The sequence below is a fragment of the Oryzias latipes genome, chromosome 17 (genome assembly GCF_053564925.1).
Source record: "Oryzias latipes strain Hd-rR chromosome 17, Olatipes_Hd-rR_3.1".
NCBI lineage: Eukaryota > Metazoa > Chordata > Actinopteri > Beloniformes > Adrianichthyidae > Oryzias > Oryzias latipes.
Window position 1 is genome coordinate 14,583,459 of NC_136253.1, and position 15,842 is coordinate 14,599,300.

Genomic DNA, 15,842 nt, shown 5'->3' on the forward strand with positions numbered 1-15,842 from the left:
ATGAAAAGGACAAAACCATCCGGTGCCCAATTTAGAAAAAAAAGACCAAGAGAAACGTGAAAAGGACAAAGATATGATATTGAACACTGTTAATGTCATTATGTAAACCTATGACAGCTTTAAACATGCACAATAATATTTGAAGAGTTAGGCTAAGGCTATTTTTAGCCTCTACTTGCACATCATTTCAATTATTAGTGTAGTCGATATGGTTTATATTTTCACAGTCAGTCACAGTGTGCACATATTCATTCATTCATCTTCTAATCCGTTTTATCCCTTTCAGGGTCAAAGGGCTGCTGGAGCCTATCCCGACCACTTGCGGGCTAAGACTGGGTACATCCTGGACAGGTGGCCAGTCGGTCGCAGGGCCACAATCACACACCCATGCACACTCACACTCACACCTATGGACAATTTAGATTAACCAATAAATCTATGAAGCATGTTTTTGGACGGTGGGAGGAAGCCGGAGTTACCCACACATGCACAGAGAGAACATGCACACTCCACACAGAAAGGTCCCCCGGTGATGTTCTGTTTCAGGTCCCCCAGACGGGGGCCTTCTTCCTGTGAGGCAAGAGCGCTAACCAATGCCCCACCTAGCAGCCATACAGTATGTACATAATTTCATAAAATGTATAACAATCCATGCTGCCTCTACAAATTCCACAAACACTTATTTATTCACAATATATGTGGCTTTTTTAGGATTTCAAACATAAAAACATCTCCATTCAGTACAGCAGCTTCAGTGGATGAAGAACTGACCCAGCTAACAGGCCCTTATCCATGGCTGACAGGAATCCAACACATCTGGTTTCCAGAGGAGGAATTGAGGAGCCATCCACATGTGTTTTTCCCAGGAATGACAATGATGGAGGAAGCTGTCATGACCAGTACTTCAAATAAACTTTATTTAGTAGAGAAGAAATGCAAAGAACATGGTTGATGTACTACGGGGAGGGGGAGGAAAAAATAACGGGCTCTTGTGGGTTTTTTTGCTGCAAACCTTTATCCAAAAAGAAAATTAATTTAACCAACCCTAGATTTAATGACTGGAAACATGCTAGTTCTTAGATCACCTCACATAACAATAGCCCAAATAAAATCCACTGCAAGAAAACTTGGAAAGAATTAGCTGTAAGGAATAAAAAAGCTTAAGCTTATCGAAATGTTTCTAAGATCATCCAAGGCTCAAGATCGGCTATCTGGTTTGGCAGTCATAAGCATAAACTCCACTGTAGCTGAGAGACAAACATATGAGGATTTGATTGATGACTTTTCGCATATTAAGGCACATTTTTAGTGTCTACCAAGAGAAGCCGACCTAGTTTATAGTGTAAGCTATGAGATTTTTCAATTCAATTCAATTTAGTTTTATTTATGTTGCCCAATAATACAACAATAGTCATCTCAACGGGCTTCAAGCTTTAAATTGCACTTAGTTGTGTCTAGGATTTTTTTAATCTTATAATGGAGGTCATTTTAAACTTCAAGCAAACATTTGTGATGTTCTCCTTGTAAGAATTATTACTTTATGTGTTTTTATAGCAGTCCTATACGCTGTAAGAATTTCCAAGCCTCTATTTGCATTTTTTTATATTTTTTATTTGTTAAATATTCAAAGAATAGAGAAAACCATTAAAAGCAATTGTACATTTCTGGGTCATAATGGGGGGGGGCAGCAGAGGGCCACTACTGGTGTGGCTCGCCCAGGGCGTCATGTGCCAGAACCGCCACTGCTATCGACAAAACTAGTGGTTTTATTAACAAACAAGCATTCAGCTTTTTGTTTACAGGTTCTTAAGACCCACTGAACAGAACACCCCAGCTGCATTCTGAAACTGCAGAGGCAGAAATGGACTGACCACTCTTGGCATTTTCTTTCAAAGGCAGAGTAAACACCTTTTCCCTCCTGGTTTAGCCTTAAATCGTGAACCAGTTAGTCAAACTGCGCACTTTGTTCTCATTTATCGGACATTTAGAGTTACATACCGACTCTGCAATTTGGTCCTCCATTCGTGAAAACATCCATCAATCTAAACTGTTGTTTAAATGTTAATTATGACAAAAACTGTGGGAATGTTTCGAGAGTAGAAGCTAAAACCGGAAACTACAAGCACTGTATCCAGACGAGCTAACATTACACTGCCCTCTAGCGGCACGGAGTGTAAAAACAAAAACAAACCCTAACAACTCCTCCCTCGCTCTCTCTGGAAGATTTTTTTAAGTCAAAGTAATGATCTGCAATTCACATTTCAATTTGCATATTGATCATGCAATTTAAAAATGTATTTTTCAATTTACTATACAATGTTAAAAAACGAAATTTCAATACTTGGTTTGCTATTGTGTTTTATGGAAGTAATTAGGATTTCTTTTTTAAACTTTTAAAAAAAATGTAAATGTTTCTACAGGGCGCATAAATACTGATCAAACTAAAGGCAACACTTATTTAACACAACCTTGACCTACATGGATGAATTATCCTTAATAAATAATTTACTAAACCACAGGCAATCGTGTTTCATTAACAAAGAAATTACACATTTTTCAAAATTAAAATGTAAATACATTTAAGAAAAAATTTCACCATAGCTGTGTTTAAGTACATAATTTTAGATACATGTATGCAACTATTAATTACACATAAAAGAGAAAAAATACTATTCTTTTTTCAAAACATGGTGCAGTGCCAACAGCAATTCCTGGAAAAAGCTGTAGATTGAACAATAAATATTCTCATTTCTGTCATTTCTTTTGCAGACAATAAAGAGGATGTAAAAAAAACATTTTTTACAAATGTTTCACAAGAACTACGCTTTCACCTGTGTGGGTGCTTATCCGGTAGGCCAAACCATTAACATTACAGAAGGTTTTGGGTATATTTCACGGGAAGCAGGCTTCACACCTGTGTGATTTCTCATGTGAGCTTTTAAGCCAGTACTTTGATTGAAATTTTTTTCACATACTTTACAAGTATAAGGTCTTTCACTTGTGTGAGTTTTCATGTGGACTGATAAATGACTACTTTGAGTGTAGCTTTTTTCACATATTTCACAGGTATAAGGCCTCTCTCCTGTGTGAGCTCTCATGTGGACTTTCAAGTTAATACTTTTAGTGAAACTTTTTCCACATATTTCACAGGTAAAAGGTCTCTCACCTGTGTGGGTTCTCATGTGGACCTGTAATTGACCACTTTGAGTAAAACTTTTTGCACAAACTTTACAAGTAAAAGGCCTTTCACCTGTGTGGGTTCTCATGTGACAGGTCAAACTATTTGCATGGATGAAAGTTTTCTTACAAATATCACAAGAAGGCTTCTCGTCTGTGTGAGTTCTCATGTGAGCTTTCAAGGCACTTAGTTGAATAAAACGTTTTTCACATACTTCACAACTAAAAGGCTTCTCACCTGTGTGACTTCTCATGTGCTCAGTCAAAGTAGTTGCATGGGAGAAAGCTTTCCTACAAATTTCACAGATGAAAGGCTTCTCACATGTTTGAGATTTTACATGGAGAGTTAATTTGGAGGATGTTGTGAAGCCCTTTCCACATGTCACACAGGAATGTTGGTTTTCGTGTATTCGCATGTGATTAGTCAAGTATATATATCGACTAAAGCTTTTTCCACATGTTTTACAAGTATGTGGTCTTTCACCTGTGTGAGTTCTCATGTGAGTCTTCAAATAAGCACGTCGGGTAAAAACTTTTCCACATGTATCACAGGAATGTGAAGTCTCATGTGAAGGAGAGTCCAGCTGGACAGTCACAGAACCACTGCACTGGATCTGAGGGTTTGCTTCCAGATCTGGGTTCTCTCTTGGTTCTGGGTTGGAGTCCATGTTTTCCTGATCATCCACAGTGACCATGAAATCATCAGTTTCCTGCTTTAGTTCCAGCTGTTCTCCTTCCTCATTGATGAAGTGCTCCTCCTCCTCTTTGATCAGTGGAAGCTCTGGTTTCTCCTCATCCAGACTGGAGCTCCTCTCCTGCTTCCAGAGAAGCTGCTCATCATCAGTCTCCTCCTTACAGATGTTTTTCTCTGAGAGGTCTGCAGGAACAAAGATTCAGGAGAAAACTATGAAAACATCTGAAACATTAAATGTTGGGACTCTGTTCGCTAACATACATTAACATGATTCAGTGTAATTCTATAATCACAGCATTCATTCATTTTTTCCACAGTTTTGTTTCACAACAGCTGCTCTAACATAATTAACACAAACAGTCACATAGAAAAGAAACAGCCACTCTGTTAGGAAGAACCAGACTGTTGTTCCACAGGAAGTTTCTTTTTCTACATGAATGCGAACATTTTCTCAACAGCCACATTTGCTCGTTGGGAAAATGTTGCGAGAAATTCTTTTTGTTTGTTTTCTGTTGATATTCAGCAGAGGATGAAGCTCACCTTCATACTGGATTACAAATATTTCATCACAGTCAGACTTGATCTCCTGCTTCAGGAACAGCTGCTCTTCCTCCTGGCTGCTGCAGAGTTCCTCCTCCTTCTCCTCTTCCTCTTTAATACTTTGAGGCTCTGGCTGCTCCTGATCTAAGTAGGTACTTCTCTCTTCCTCCTCCTCTTTATCTTCTTCCACTTCATTCATACAGACAAGCAGCTGTGGAGCATCTGTGAAATAAACCAATAATAAATACAAATGAAATACAGTAAATCATTATTTTAAAAAGATGCAACTGATTAAAAAAAAAAGCCATCTTATTCATTTTCAGAACCTGCTGAATCCCTTTCGAGTCACTGGAGCCAGCCCAGCTACTGTTGGGCAAAGGTGGGTACACCCAGAACAGGGCAACTAACTCAAATGCACACTTAGGGGGATAGTTTAGAGATACCAATGAACCTATGAAGCATGTTTTTGGACTGCAGGAGGAAGTTCCCAGAATAAAGCCCTGCACTCACCGGGAGAGCAGGTAAACTCCATTAATGTCCCAGCCAGGATTCCAACCATTTCCAACATTTTCACTATGAGGTGAGAATAATTTCTAAATTTAATCATTCAGGAAAGAAAAAGTATAAATATTGTCAATTACTAACTCACACAATAAATGTTTTGATAAAAATAAATTATTAGTTGGGAATTTTTGAGTGTTTTTGATTGATAAGGCATTGTGAATATTAAATAGGGAAAATATTCAGCAATAATAAATAAAAGTAACATTTACTTTTTTATTTTTCCGTTTTCCTTAATTTACATTATATTTAACAATCCCCCTGTCACTCAGGAAAACCGATTTATTCCCAGCCTTTACCAAACAATCATCCAGCTTCTAGCTTTTTTTTACAGAATGAACCACTGAAGAACAGTTGAACAGTCCAGCTGGATTCTGCTACGACCTTGTTTCTGAACTGCAGAGGCAGAAATGGACTGATCACTACTGGAAGTTTCGACAAGTCCAGCAGTAAATTCCGCTTTTCCCCACCAGACAGTAGAGCCTTAGTCAGTTTGTGAAGTCAAACATCGCACTTTTGTTCTCACACTTATAGTTACATACCAACTCTGCAATTTGGTCCTCCATTCGTGAAGACTTCCATCAATCCAAACTCTGCTTTAAATGTTGATAATTACAAAAACAGTGGAAATGTTTCGAAAGCGGAAGCACAAATCTATAACCACACGGCTAAAACCGGAAACCTACAAGCACTGTATCCAGACAAGCGAACATTACACTGCCCTCTACCGGCATGGAGTGTAAAAAATCAAAACCTGACATCTCTCTCCATCTCTCTCTCTCTCTCTCCATCTCTCTCTCTCTCTCTCTCTCTCTCTCTCTCTGTGTACATAAATATGAAAACAAAAAAAATGGCTGAGGGGAGGAAAAAGACAACTTAAAATAACAATAATTTTGCAATACTTAGTTAAATCTTTGCTTTTCCTTGTTTATGTTAGAAATACCCTGGGTTACCAAAAGTGTTTGCTCACCTATCCAAATGATCAGATTTAGGTGTCCTAATCACTTGGTCTGGCCACAGGTGTATGAAAGTAAGCACTCAGGCATGCACACTGTTTTTGCAAACATTTGTGAAAGAATGGGCCGCTCTCAGGTGCTCAGTGAATTCCAGCGTGGAACTATTACAGAATGTCACCTATGCAACAAATTCAGTCATGAAATTTCCTCACTCCTAAATATTCCACAGTCAACTGTCAGCTCTGTCATAACAAAACAGAAGAGTTTGGCAACTACAGCAACCAAGTAATAATAATAATAATAATAATACATTTTATTTAAAAGCGCCTTTCAAAACACCCAAGGTCACTGTACAAAGTTAGAGGTAAAACACAATAAAATCACATGTTAAAAACAATAAATAAATTGGATTCATTAGTAAAATCAGCTGACAGAGAATGAGAAATTGTGTTCCGGAAATGCAAGCTTAAACAGATAGGTTTTAGGTGGAGTCCCATAGGTGGATTTAAAGATCAGAAAGGAGTCAGTGTTACGGAGGTCTGGGGGGAGAGAGTTCCAGAGTTGGGGAGCAGAGCGACTGAAGGCACGGCTCCCCATGGTGACCATACGGGCCGGAGGGACAGAAACTGAAGGGAGGACCGAGGGGACCGAGAACAGAACCTTGAGGAACACCAGATGAAATGAGTGAGGGTTGGGATTTAAAAGAATTCATTTGAATAAACTGAGTGCGGCTCGAAAAATAAGAATGAAACCAGGGGAGGGGGGTGGACTCGATACCGAGGGCTGAAAGTCTGTGGAGGAGGATGGAGTGAGATATGGTGTCAAATGCTGCGCTCAAGTCGAGGAGGATGAGGATGGTGATGAGTCCAGAATCAGCTGCTAGGAGAAGGTCATTGGTGATTTTTAGTAGGGCAGTTTCTGTGCTATAAAGGGGTGAGATGATGGGAAAGTTGGGAGGCGACTATTTTTTCAAGAATTTTTGAAATGAAGGGGAGGTTAGAAATAGGACGAAGATTATGAAAAGAATTGGGGTCTGAGCCGGGTTTTTTTAGGATAGGTCTGACGGCAGCGATCTTGAGGAGTGAGGGGACAATACCTGATGTCATTGAGGAGTGGATAATGGCACAAATGAAAGGAAGAAGAGAAGGAAGGCAGGATTTAACCAGGGATGTTGGTAGGGGATCTAGCAAACATGTGGATGGTTTGGACTTATGGATGAGGCGGGAAATTTCACTGGGATCAGGGAGGAGAAAGGAAGTGAATATATGAGTAACAGAAAATGAGTCAGACGGGGTGGGAGGAGAGGTGAAGGAATGGAGATGCTGATGGATATCTAGAATTTTCTGGTTAAAGAATAACTGAAGAGAATTACAGTGCTCATCTGAATAAAAATGAGGGGGAAAACTGTTACGGGGTTGAAAGACATTATCCATTAAAGAAAACAGAATTTTGGAATTTCCCTTATTTACATCAATCAGTTCAGTGAAGTAGTTCGTTTTAGTGATAGAAACCAAGTCCTTGTATTGTAGAATCTGTTCATTGTAGATTTCCTTATAAATGAGAGAGCCAGTTTTTTTGCAGAGCTGTTCCAACTGGCGGCATTTGGCTTTCATTTTATGGAGTTCAGGGGTGTACCAGGGGGAAGATTTAACAAATAAAACAGACCGGGTTTTTACCGTGTTGTTCCTCCGTCCATCTTTATTTACAAAATCATGAACAACAAAAGATCTTTCTTCTATGGTTTACATCAACATGAAACTGTTCATACATAGGTTTCTGATTTAAACAACAATTGGTCAAACATTCAGCGCATATCCAAAGCAATTATCCAAATATGACAGAGATAACAGAACAGTAATGAGAAAACAGGAATTAAAACAAAAAAACATTTATTATATAATTGGAAAAACGTATAAAATGGCACCGCCATCATACGTGTTGTGATGGCACTTTGTCGTTTGTATGTTATAGTTAAAAAAAACACCTGTGCCTCAATCATTGACTGTTTATTTCACTTTAACCCATAACAACCCATGATGACATCAGTCTAACAGTAAAATATAAGACTTTTTTTTGTTGTTTTTTTTTCTGGTGTATCCTACATTATTTAATTTTTCAGGAAAAATGGGTCTGGGTTCTCTTGGGTTAAAACAGTTATATAATGTTATAGGTCAATTCGATTAACAGCATGCCTCAGAAAGATAAAGCTGGTGGGATTATAGGAATACAAATTGATTCATTGATTAAGTTGATTGATCGTTACACTGCTAATAAGTAGAATACCAACACAATACAGCCTAGATGTGAATCAAATATTTTTCATTATTAAAACTCAAGCCATCATGTTTTGTTGATGAAAAACTTACAAATTTTTCAAAATGTACATTCAAATTTGTACACATTTAATAAACAATTTCAATCTTCATTGAGTTTAACTACATAATTTTAGATCCATGTATGCGACTATTAATCACACACAAAAAAGACAAAATAGTATTCTTTTTCAGAACACGGTGCAGTTTCAACAGTGTGGTGGTTGAACCTCAAACCACCACATAGGTGTTAATATTTATTTCATTTTTCTTTAAAAGTAAAACATTCACTTTTACTTTGTTTACTTAAAATAAATTAACAGTGGGTGCACACATTTCATTTGTTTTAAGTAAGAACAATAGTTTCATCCCTTTTGTTTGTTTTCTGAGTTTCCATCCCAGGTGAGCCCATCCATAGTAATCAGCAGAGATTGGGACATTCCACTGGGGAACTGCAGGGATTACCAACTCTCCTCATAGACTTTATTTTTGTTTTTTTAAAGGAAATTATTTAATCCACTTTTTGTTGAAGATTTTTTTTGTATTAAATGAATTTTGTTTGGTTTCTGTTTTCCTGTTTTGTAATTAGATTAATTGGTTGGAATGTTTGATTTGTTAGTTTTCCCCTCCCTCATGTGTCCAGTATGGTTTGTCCCTGTCTATAAAGCTTCCCCAGTGAGTCAAGGCAGGGGATGAGTCTGAGTCTGGTCAGGCCTGTTCAGTTTAGGCCCACATGTTTTGTTTCATTTCGTTATTTTTTCAGTTGGGCCCAAATTACTTTAGATTTGAAACTTTTCTGTTTTTGTACTTTTTTTTTTAAATCTTCCTTTACAAAAAACAAAAAAAAAAAACATTAAAAGATCTTGCAAGAAACCCTGTCTTGTCCATTGACTAATTGTGAACCTTCACAAACAGAACTTTTTGGAACAATCTGAAGATTGAACAACAATGTAACTTTCTGGGTTATAAAACTATGGTTCCGTTCCTCAGATGTGTGAACTTTGATATAAGCCGTCAAAGCTTCACTTTCGTTAACACAGATTCCACAAAATTTACAGAGAATAATATTCTCATTTGAGGGATTTCTTTTGTCGACAGTTTGTGAAGAGAATAAAAGAAAACTTTTTACACTTTTTACAAGAATAACACATTTCATCTGCTCATGTGTACATAATGTGTACATTTCAGCAGAGACAGGCTTCTCACATGTGTGAGGTCAAAAACCTGTGTGAACCTTTAAGGATCTATTTTGAAACGTTTTATGCTTTGCAAGTAAGAGGTTTCTCACCTGTGTGAGTTCTCATGTGGACCTTAAAGTGACTACTTTTAATGAAACTTTTTTCACAAATTTCACAAGTATAAGGCCTTTCACCAGTGTGTGTTTTCATGTGAACTGATAAATGACTACTTTGTGTGTAACTTTTTCCACAGACTTCACAAGTAAAAGGCCTCTCTCCTGTGTGAGCTCGCATGTGGACTTTCAAGTGAATACTTTTAGTGAAACTCTTTTGACATACCTCACAGGTAAAAGGCCTCTCACCTGTGTGGGTTCTCATATGAACTTGTAATTGACAACTTTGTGTGAAACTTTTTTCACATAGTTCACAAGTAAAAGGTCTCTCACCTGTGTGTGTTCTCATGTGGACTTGTAATTGCCAACTCTTAATGAAAGTTTTTTCGCACACTTCACAGGTAAAAGGCCTCTCGCCTGTGTGAGTCCTCATGTGGACTTTAAAGTGACTACTTTTAATGAAGGTTTTTTCACACACTTCACAGGTAAAAGGCCTTTCTCCCGTGTGAGTTCTCATGTGCACTTTTAAGTGAATGCTTTTGATGAAACCCTTTTCACACACTTCACAGGTAAAAGGCCTCTCACCTGTGTGCGTTCTCATGTGACACAGCAAACTATTTGCGTGGCAAAAAGTTTTCTTACAAATTTCACAAGAAGGCCTTTCACGCGTGTGTATTCTCATGTGAATTGTCAAATTACGACGTTTGGCAAAAACCTTTCCACATGTTCCACACCAATGTAAGCTCTCATGTGAAGGAGAGTCCACAGTATCACTGTTTCTTATACCAGTGCTTCCTTCCAGAACTGGGTTCTCACTTGGTTCTGGGTTGGAGTCCATGTTTTCCTGATCATCCTCAGTGACCATGAAAGCATCATTTTCCTGCTTCAGTTCAAGCTGATCTGCTTCCTCACTGATGAAGTGCTCCTCCTCCTCCTCTTTGATCAGTGGAAGCTCTGGTTCCTCTTCATCCAGACTGGAGCTCCTCTCCTGCTTCCAGAGAAGCTGCTCATCATCAGTCTCCTCCTCCCCATAGATATTTCTATCTGATGGGTCTGCAGGAACAAAGATTCAGGAGGAAACTAGTAAAAACATCTGGAACATTAGACAAAAGGACTCTGTTCCCTAACAGACATACAGCAAGAATGGGTGTAATGGGCAGTTCTTTACATCTGTAAAGGGTTTTAAAATTAAGAGATTCTTTACCCCATGTCTTCAAGCAAGAAGCCAAAAACATTTCAGTTCTTAAAGTAGAAAGAGCTTCTTTTATAAGCTCAGAATCTTTTGCATTGGTAATTTTCCAATATTGTTCAAGGTAAGATGTCTGATTCACAAAAATAGGTAAAAGACAACCCAAAATAGGGTTTACATTTAAAGACCCAGTCCAATGAAAATGATGTTTTTTTTGTGTTTTAACATTTTTTTCTTGTCCTTTTCCTCTTGGTGTTAGACTTATATAAAATAATTTAAGAGCAAATATAAACCCACGGTTTGAAAAGCCGCAGGTTTGTGGCGCAGCAACTGCGGTGGGCGGGCCAAAGTCTCCCTGCTTCGATCCATTTCTGATGCATCCACTTGCAGACAAATAGATCCATTTCCGCCTTCATTTTCCTCATCCAAGCTGCCATCTGGCTCAAAAATGTCCAGCTGGATAGCACCCATATTGCTGGCTGTTGTTTTTGCTAAGCTACTGTTAGCTTGTTGTTATACGAGGCTGTAAGCTGGCGGGAGAGAGTGTAAACAAACAGCAGCGTTTTACAAGACGCTGCTGTTTTTAGACTTGCCTGGTTCCCAGCACTGTCCCACTGGATTTATCAACTATTAATCAACTAAATATATATTAAAAATAAACAGCCTTATTCTCTATGGTAGTTTTCTCTGTTTAGTTGATATTCAGCAGAGGATGAAGCTCACCTTCAAACTGGACTACAATAATTTCATCACATTCAGATTTGATCTCCTGCTTCAAGAACAGCTGCTCTTCCTCCTGGCTGCTGCAGAGTTCCCCCTCCTCCTCCTCCTCTTCCTCATTGATCTTTGGCCGCTCCTTATCCAGAAATGTTTTCTCCTCCTTTTTTTCCCTGCAGACGCGCAATTGTGGAGCATCTATGTGAAAAAATTAGACAATATGAAATAACTGATTATTTTAGAAGATCTCATAACCTTTTTTTCAAATATAATTATTTATTTCAGTTAAACATGACAGCAGCTAGTTGTTAATTACTAATTAATCATTTTTAGATTTTATAAACCGAATGTTTCAAAAGAAACAAACCTAAAAATCCATCAATTCTTTGCCCTAAAAAAATAAAAATAAAAAGAATTTTTGCAGAAATTTTTTATTAATATAAGATAAGTAAGTTCAAAGAGAAACATAGGTATTCAACAATAAAAATTAAAATCAACATTTACTTATTTGCTGTTTTTTTTAACTTACAGCATCATTTAACAACCTCTCTCTCCATCAGATCATGTAAAGACCAACTTTCACTTATGCTGCAGTCTAATTTACCAAACTATCTGCTGCCACCAAAGAAATACAATAAAATGTAAAAAATTAAAGGCAAATTTAAAAAACAATTATTATTCACACTTTATTTCAGACTCAGTGCTTCCTCAAGGTGGAGGTGTAGCGGCATGAGCTCCTTAGGGGATCAGTTAGCGACATTACAATTGCATTCACAGACTTGTCCAGGCGCTCCATGAGGCTGTGGGTAAGACAACGTAGTAGTGCCTCACAGGTGGGGATGTGAGCATCCACAAACAGCTGACTGGCTCTGTACCAACTGGGCACCTGTAGCAGAAGCCTACAGGCATCACTATAGGCCACTATGAATCTACAGAATGTCCCACATCCATAATCCCACCACAGAGGAGCCGTATACAGTGGAGTGCTGTAAGCTCTGAACAACGGTAACTTCACTTGGAGAGAACACATTCTGAACTTTCTCATCAGCATATTTGCCTGAGCATAGAGTTTACAGTATTGTTTCTGGATATCTCTGTCATCCCACCAATCACCAGTAATAAAATGTCCAAGATATTTAATGATTGAAGTTTGTACCAAAGGCTGTCCACTAGGGCTGCACGATATGAAGAAAACTCGCGATATGCGATATTAGTAATTAATATTGCGATAACGATATAATTTGCGGTATTTAAACAATTAGCAAAACAACCAAAAATATTATTCCCATTCCATTACAACAGCTTAAAAATTATACTACAAATGACCCTTGTTGACATAGGAGGCGAACATACAACATAATAGGGCGCCATCCGATTAGTTAACAACGTGAAAGGGTCCATCTGATTGGTCAAATGCAGAAAGGGATTCTTTCAATCCATTAAACACTTCAAGCTGCCATAAGATTGTTTGGCCACATCTAAGGTAACCATTTGTTGCAAATTTGCTGTCTTTTGCGATATGCATATTGCACAGCTTGATATTGCGATAACGATAAATTTGCGGTATATTGTGCAGGCCTACTGTCCACAAAGTTTTTTAAAAAAAAGGAAAGTTTACATTGTTGTCGTCTTTGGTCCCAACAGTCATTATTTTGCATTTAGAAGGATTATAATAAATATCAAAGTCTCTGCTATAGTCAGAGCAGACTTTTTTAAAGTTTCTGCATCCCAGCACTGTACGGGCTAAAAATGACAAGGTCATCAGCGTACATAACATGGTTAAAATCTGACATCCAACAGAACACCCAGTTTTGCATAGATTTAACTCAGTAGAGAGATCATCAATATATGCATTGACTAAAAAATGGTGAAAGAATCCCTCATTGTTGGACACCATTACTCACATAAAAAGTCTCTGATACAACATTGCCCAATTTAACAACCATTATTTGATTAGAATACCAAAAAAACAGGAATAGAACCAGATATTTCGGCACACCTCGATTTATTAGTTAATAGTATTATTAAGTATTAATACTTTTTGGTGGCTGAAGGCTCTTTTTTTAAACCAAATTGATTCTCACTTGTTAAAAGATGCACTTCAAGTCTAGTCATTAACACATATTCTAAAATTTTTAAGATGTTGCTGGCAAGGGCAATTGGTCGGCAATTTAACAGACCATTTAAACTGGCAGTCTTGTCTTTAATGACAGGAACCAGTACAACCGAAAGAACTGAATCAGGTAGGACTCCATGCATTAAAAAGACAGAAACACATGGTCAACAGGGACAGTAATTTAAAACTTGAATATAATGTTATCTAGACCACATGCTTTGCTTTCTTTTAACTTTAAAATTGCATCATGATGTATCTCACTTGCACGAATCACCACTGTGTCAGTGATATCCACATGGTCAATAGAAACTACATGGCTTTTCACCGAATTAAGCAGGTCAGAATAATGCTTTCACTAGAAGTCACCAATTTTATCAGTGCCACATACACCTTCAATGTTGGATGGCAATGAAGTTATACAGTTATTCATAACAGTAACCTCCTTCCAATATTTATGGTAACCATTGTTTTGTAGACCTCTGGCCAGAGAGTCTGCTCTCAACATGTTTTCTTCCCTTTTAATAGCAAAAAGTGCATATTTGAATCTAGCAGAACTCACTTTCTAACTCTCAAACAGTGCACCTTGCAGAGTTTTCCCTGCTTCATGCCAGAGTGTGAAAGCATCCCTGGCTGCATCATGATGTTCAGCTACAAGTCGTTCCAGCTTTATAACAGTCCAGCTTTATGACTCCTGCCTCAATAAGCAGAGACTACCATCTTTAGAACTTTGACTATATTTTCACAGAACTCTCACACAACTCATTGCGATGATTAGCATTTTTGCAGTTTGGATCATGGCATGTCAGTGCATCTCTGGGTAATTTTACTGCCTGCAGCTGAGTATCTGTGACTGGTTGCTGTTTATATTGTCCTGTAACTTAATTAGACCAACCTAGTCTAAGTCTAAAATAATTCTGCTAAATTCTATCTTTTCGTTAACAGAAATTGCATCTGTTCTTCGCTTAAGAAGTAAGTAAGATGCATTCCACTGTGATGACTTTTTTCCGGACTGCTCACCACTGGAAGTTTGTTTCAAATGCAGCAGAAAATACCCTCAACCACTTGGAGCCCCTTCCCAAAGCTCTCATCGCTGCTTAGCCATGAGTCAGCAAGTCAAACATCGCATTTTGTTCTCATCTATTGGACATTTGGAGGTACATACCGGCTGTGAATTTTAGTTCTGCGTTCTTGAGGACTTCCATGAGTCTGAACTTATGTTTAAATGACGATTAAGACGAAAATTGTTGAGTTTTTTCTGACAAAAGACGCTAACAATTTATATTCATAAGGCTAAAACCGGAAACTAGGACATTTTCCAGACATGACATTAAAGCGCCCCCTACCGACGCGGCGGGTAAAAGCAACTTTTTACAGTGTTGTGTGTGTGTGTGGGGGGGGGGGGGGTCTATTTTTTTATCACAAACTTTAGCAATTGTAACAATTCAATACACAACAATGCAAAACAGCATCAAGAAAGGAACAAACCAGGGGGCTATTCTTACATTTTACACAAAGACATTAAAACTGAAGCGCAGATCGAACGTTTTAATGGCTTTCTTATTGTCAGAGTTTCCTATTGTGTCCATGTATTGTTTGACCTCATTGATAAAGATAGAAAAATGAAGGGTATGATTGTAACTTTGAAATTATGAATGTTCCATTTGCATTAAAACAATAAAAGGTTAATTAAGTATGATTGTTCACTTTTTGTTGTTCAATGTTAGAAACAATCATCAACTTTTTTTAATTTACTTATTGCACATTTGCTAAATATAATACAAAATAGAACATTTATAACAATACAATATAAGATACAACACAATTCCAAATACAGAATAAAATTGTTTTAATCTTAATCATAAAGAACAAAATATAAGTAAAATTGATTTATAACTCCACAATTAAAGAATAAATGATCAACAGTCATTTAAACAAAAACTGCACGGAGTGTAAATAAAATCTTATCGTGTTCCGTTATATTACATTCAGATTTTCTTTAGTTCTGTTCTATCTACATAAATACCGATAAAAGAAACACAAACTAGATCTAAATTGATGAAATTTACAAATAGATTCATAACAAACCAACAGCCATTATGTTTTATTACCAGAGAATTTACACATTTGTTAAAATGTAGTCAAATTTTAAATTTAAACACATTTCAATCTTCATCAGGAGATTACCATAGCTGTGTTTAATTACATATTTTTAGATACATGTGTACAACTACTAATCACACACAAAAGAGGAAAAATCCTACTCGATATTCAGAACATGGTGCAGTGAAT

General features: G+C 37.4%; 2 protein-coding genes across 9 annotated transcripts in view; both read right to left on the bottom strand.

Moving 5' to 3' along the window:
* The window catches only part of LOC110016951 (uncharacterized), a 37,316-nt gene that overhangs the window by 11,801 nt on the left and 9,673 nt on the right, over positions 1-15,842 (bottom strand). For 3 of the 8 annotated variants that reach the window (XM_078934610.1, XM_078934613.1, XM_078934612.1), the window contains exon 3: positions 2,346-4,054. In XM_078934610.1, coding sequence (XP_078790736.1) covers positions 2,844-4,054 — 1,211 coding nt within the window. In that variant the 3' untranslated portion in view covers positions 2,346-2,843. Of the gene's footprint in view, positions 1-1,998; positions 2,187-2,345; positions 4,055-4,411; positions 4,634-4,921; positions 4,977-5,514; positions 5,700-15,842 lie in introns of those variants that run through there. The other 5 variants (XM_078934611.1, XM_078934609.1, XM_020711339.3 and 2 more) reach the window with 5 other exon arrangements.
* On the bottom strand, positions 7,609-14,902 carry LOC110016953 (uncharacterized). The gene is made up of 3 exons (XM_020711355.3): positions 14,716-14,902; positions 11,444-11,635; positions 7,609-10,584 (listed from the first exon to the last, which is right to left on the bottom strand). Exons 1-3 carry the CDS (start codon positions 14,753-14,755, stop codon positions 9,500-9,502), a joined length of 1,317 nt encoding a protein of 438 aa, XP_020567014.1. The 5' UTR covers positions 14,756-14,902; the 3' UTR covers positions 7,609-9,499.

Coding starts and splice junctions, on each gene's coding strand:
- LOC110016953 (XM_020711355.3), bottom strand. CDS start 14,755: ATGGAAGTCCTCAAGAACGCAGAACTAAAATTCACAGCCG. Junction 11,636..14,715: donor AGAACTAAAATTCACAGCCG/GTATGTACCTCC, acceptor TTTTTCACATAG/ATGCTCCACAATTGCGCGTC. Junction 10,585..11,443: donor TATTGTAGTCCAGTTTGAAG/GTGAGCTTCATC, acceptor TTGTTCCTGCAG/ACCCATCAGATAGAAATATC.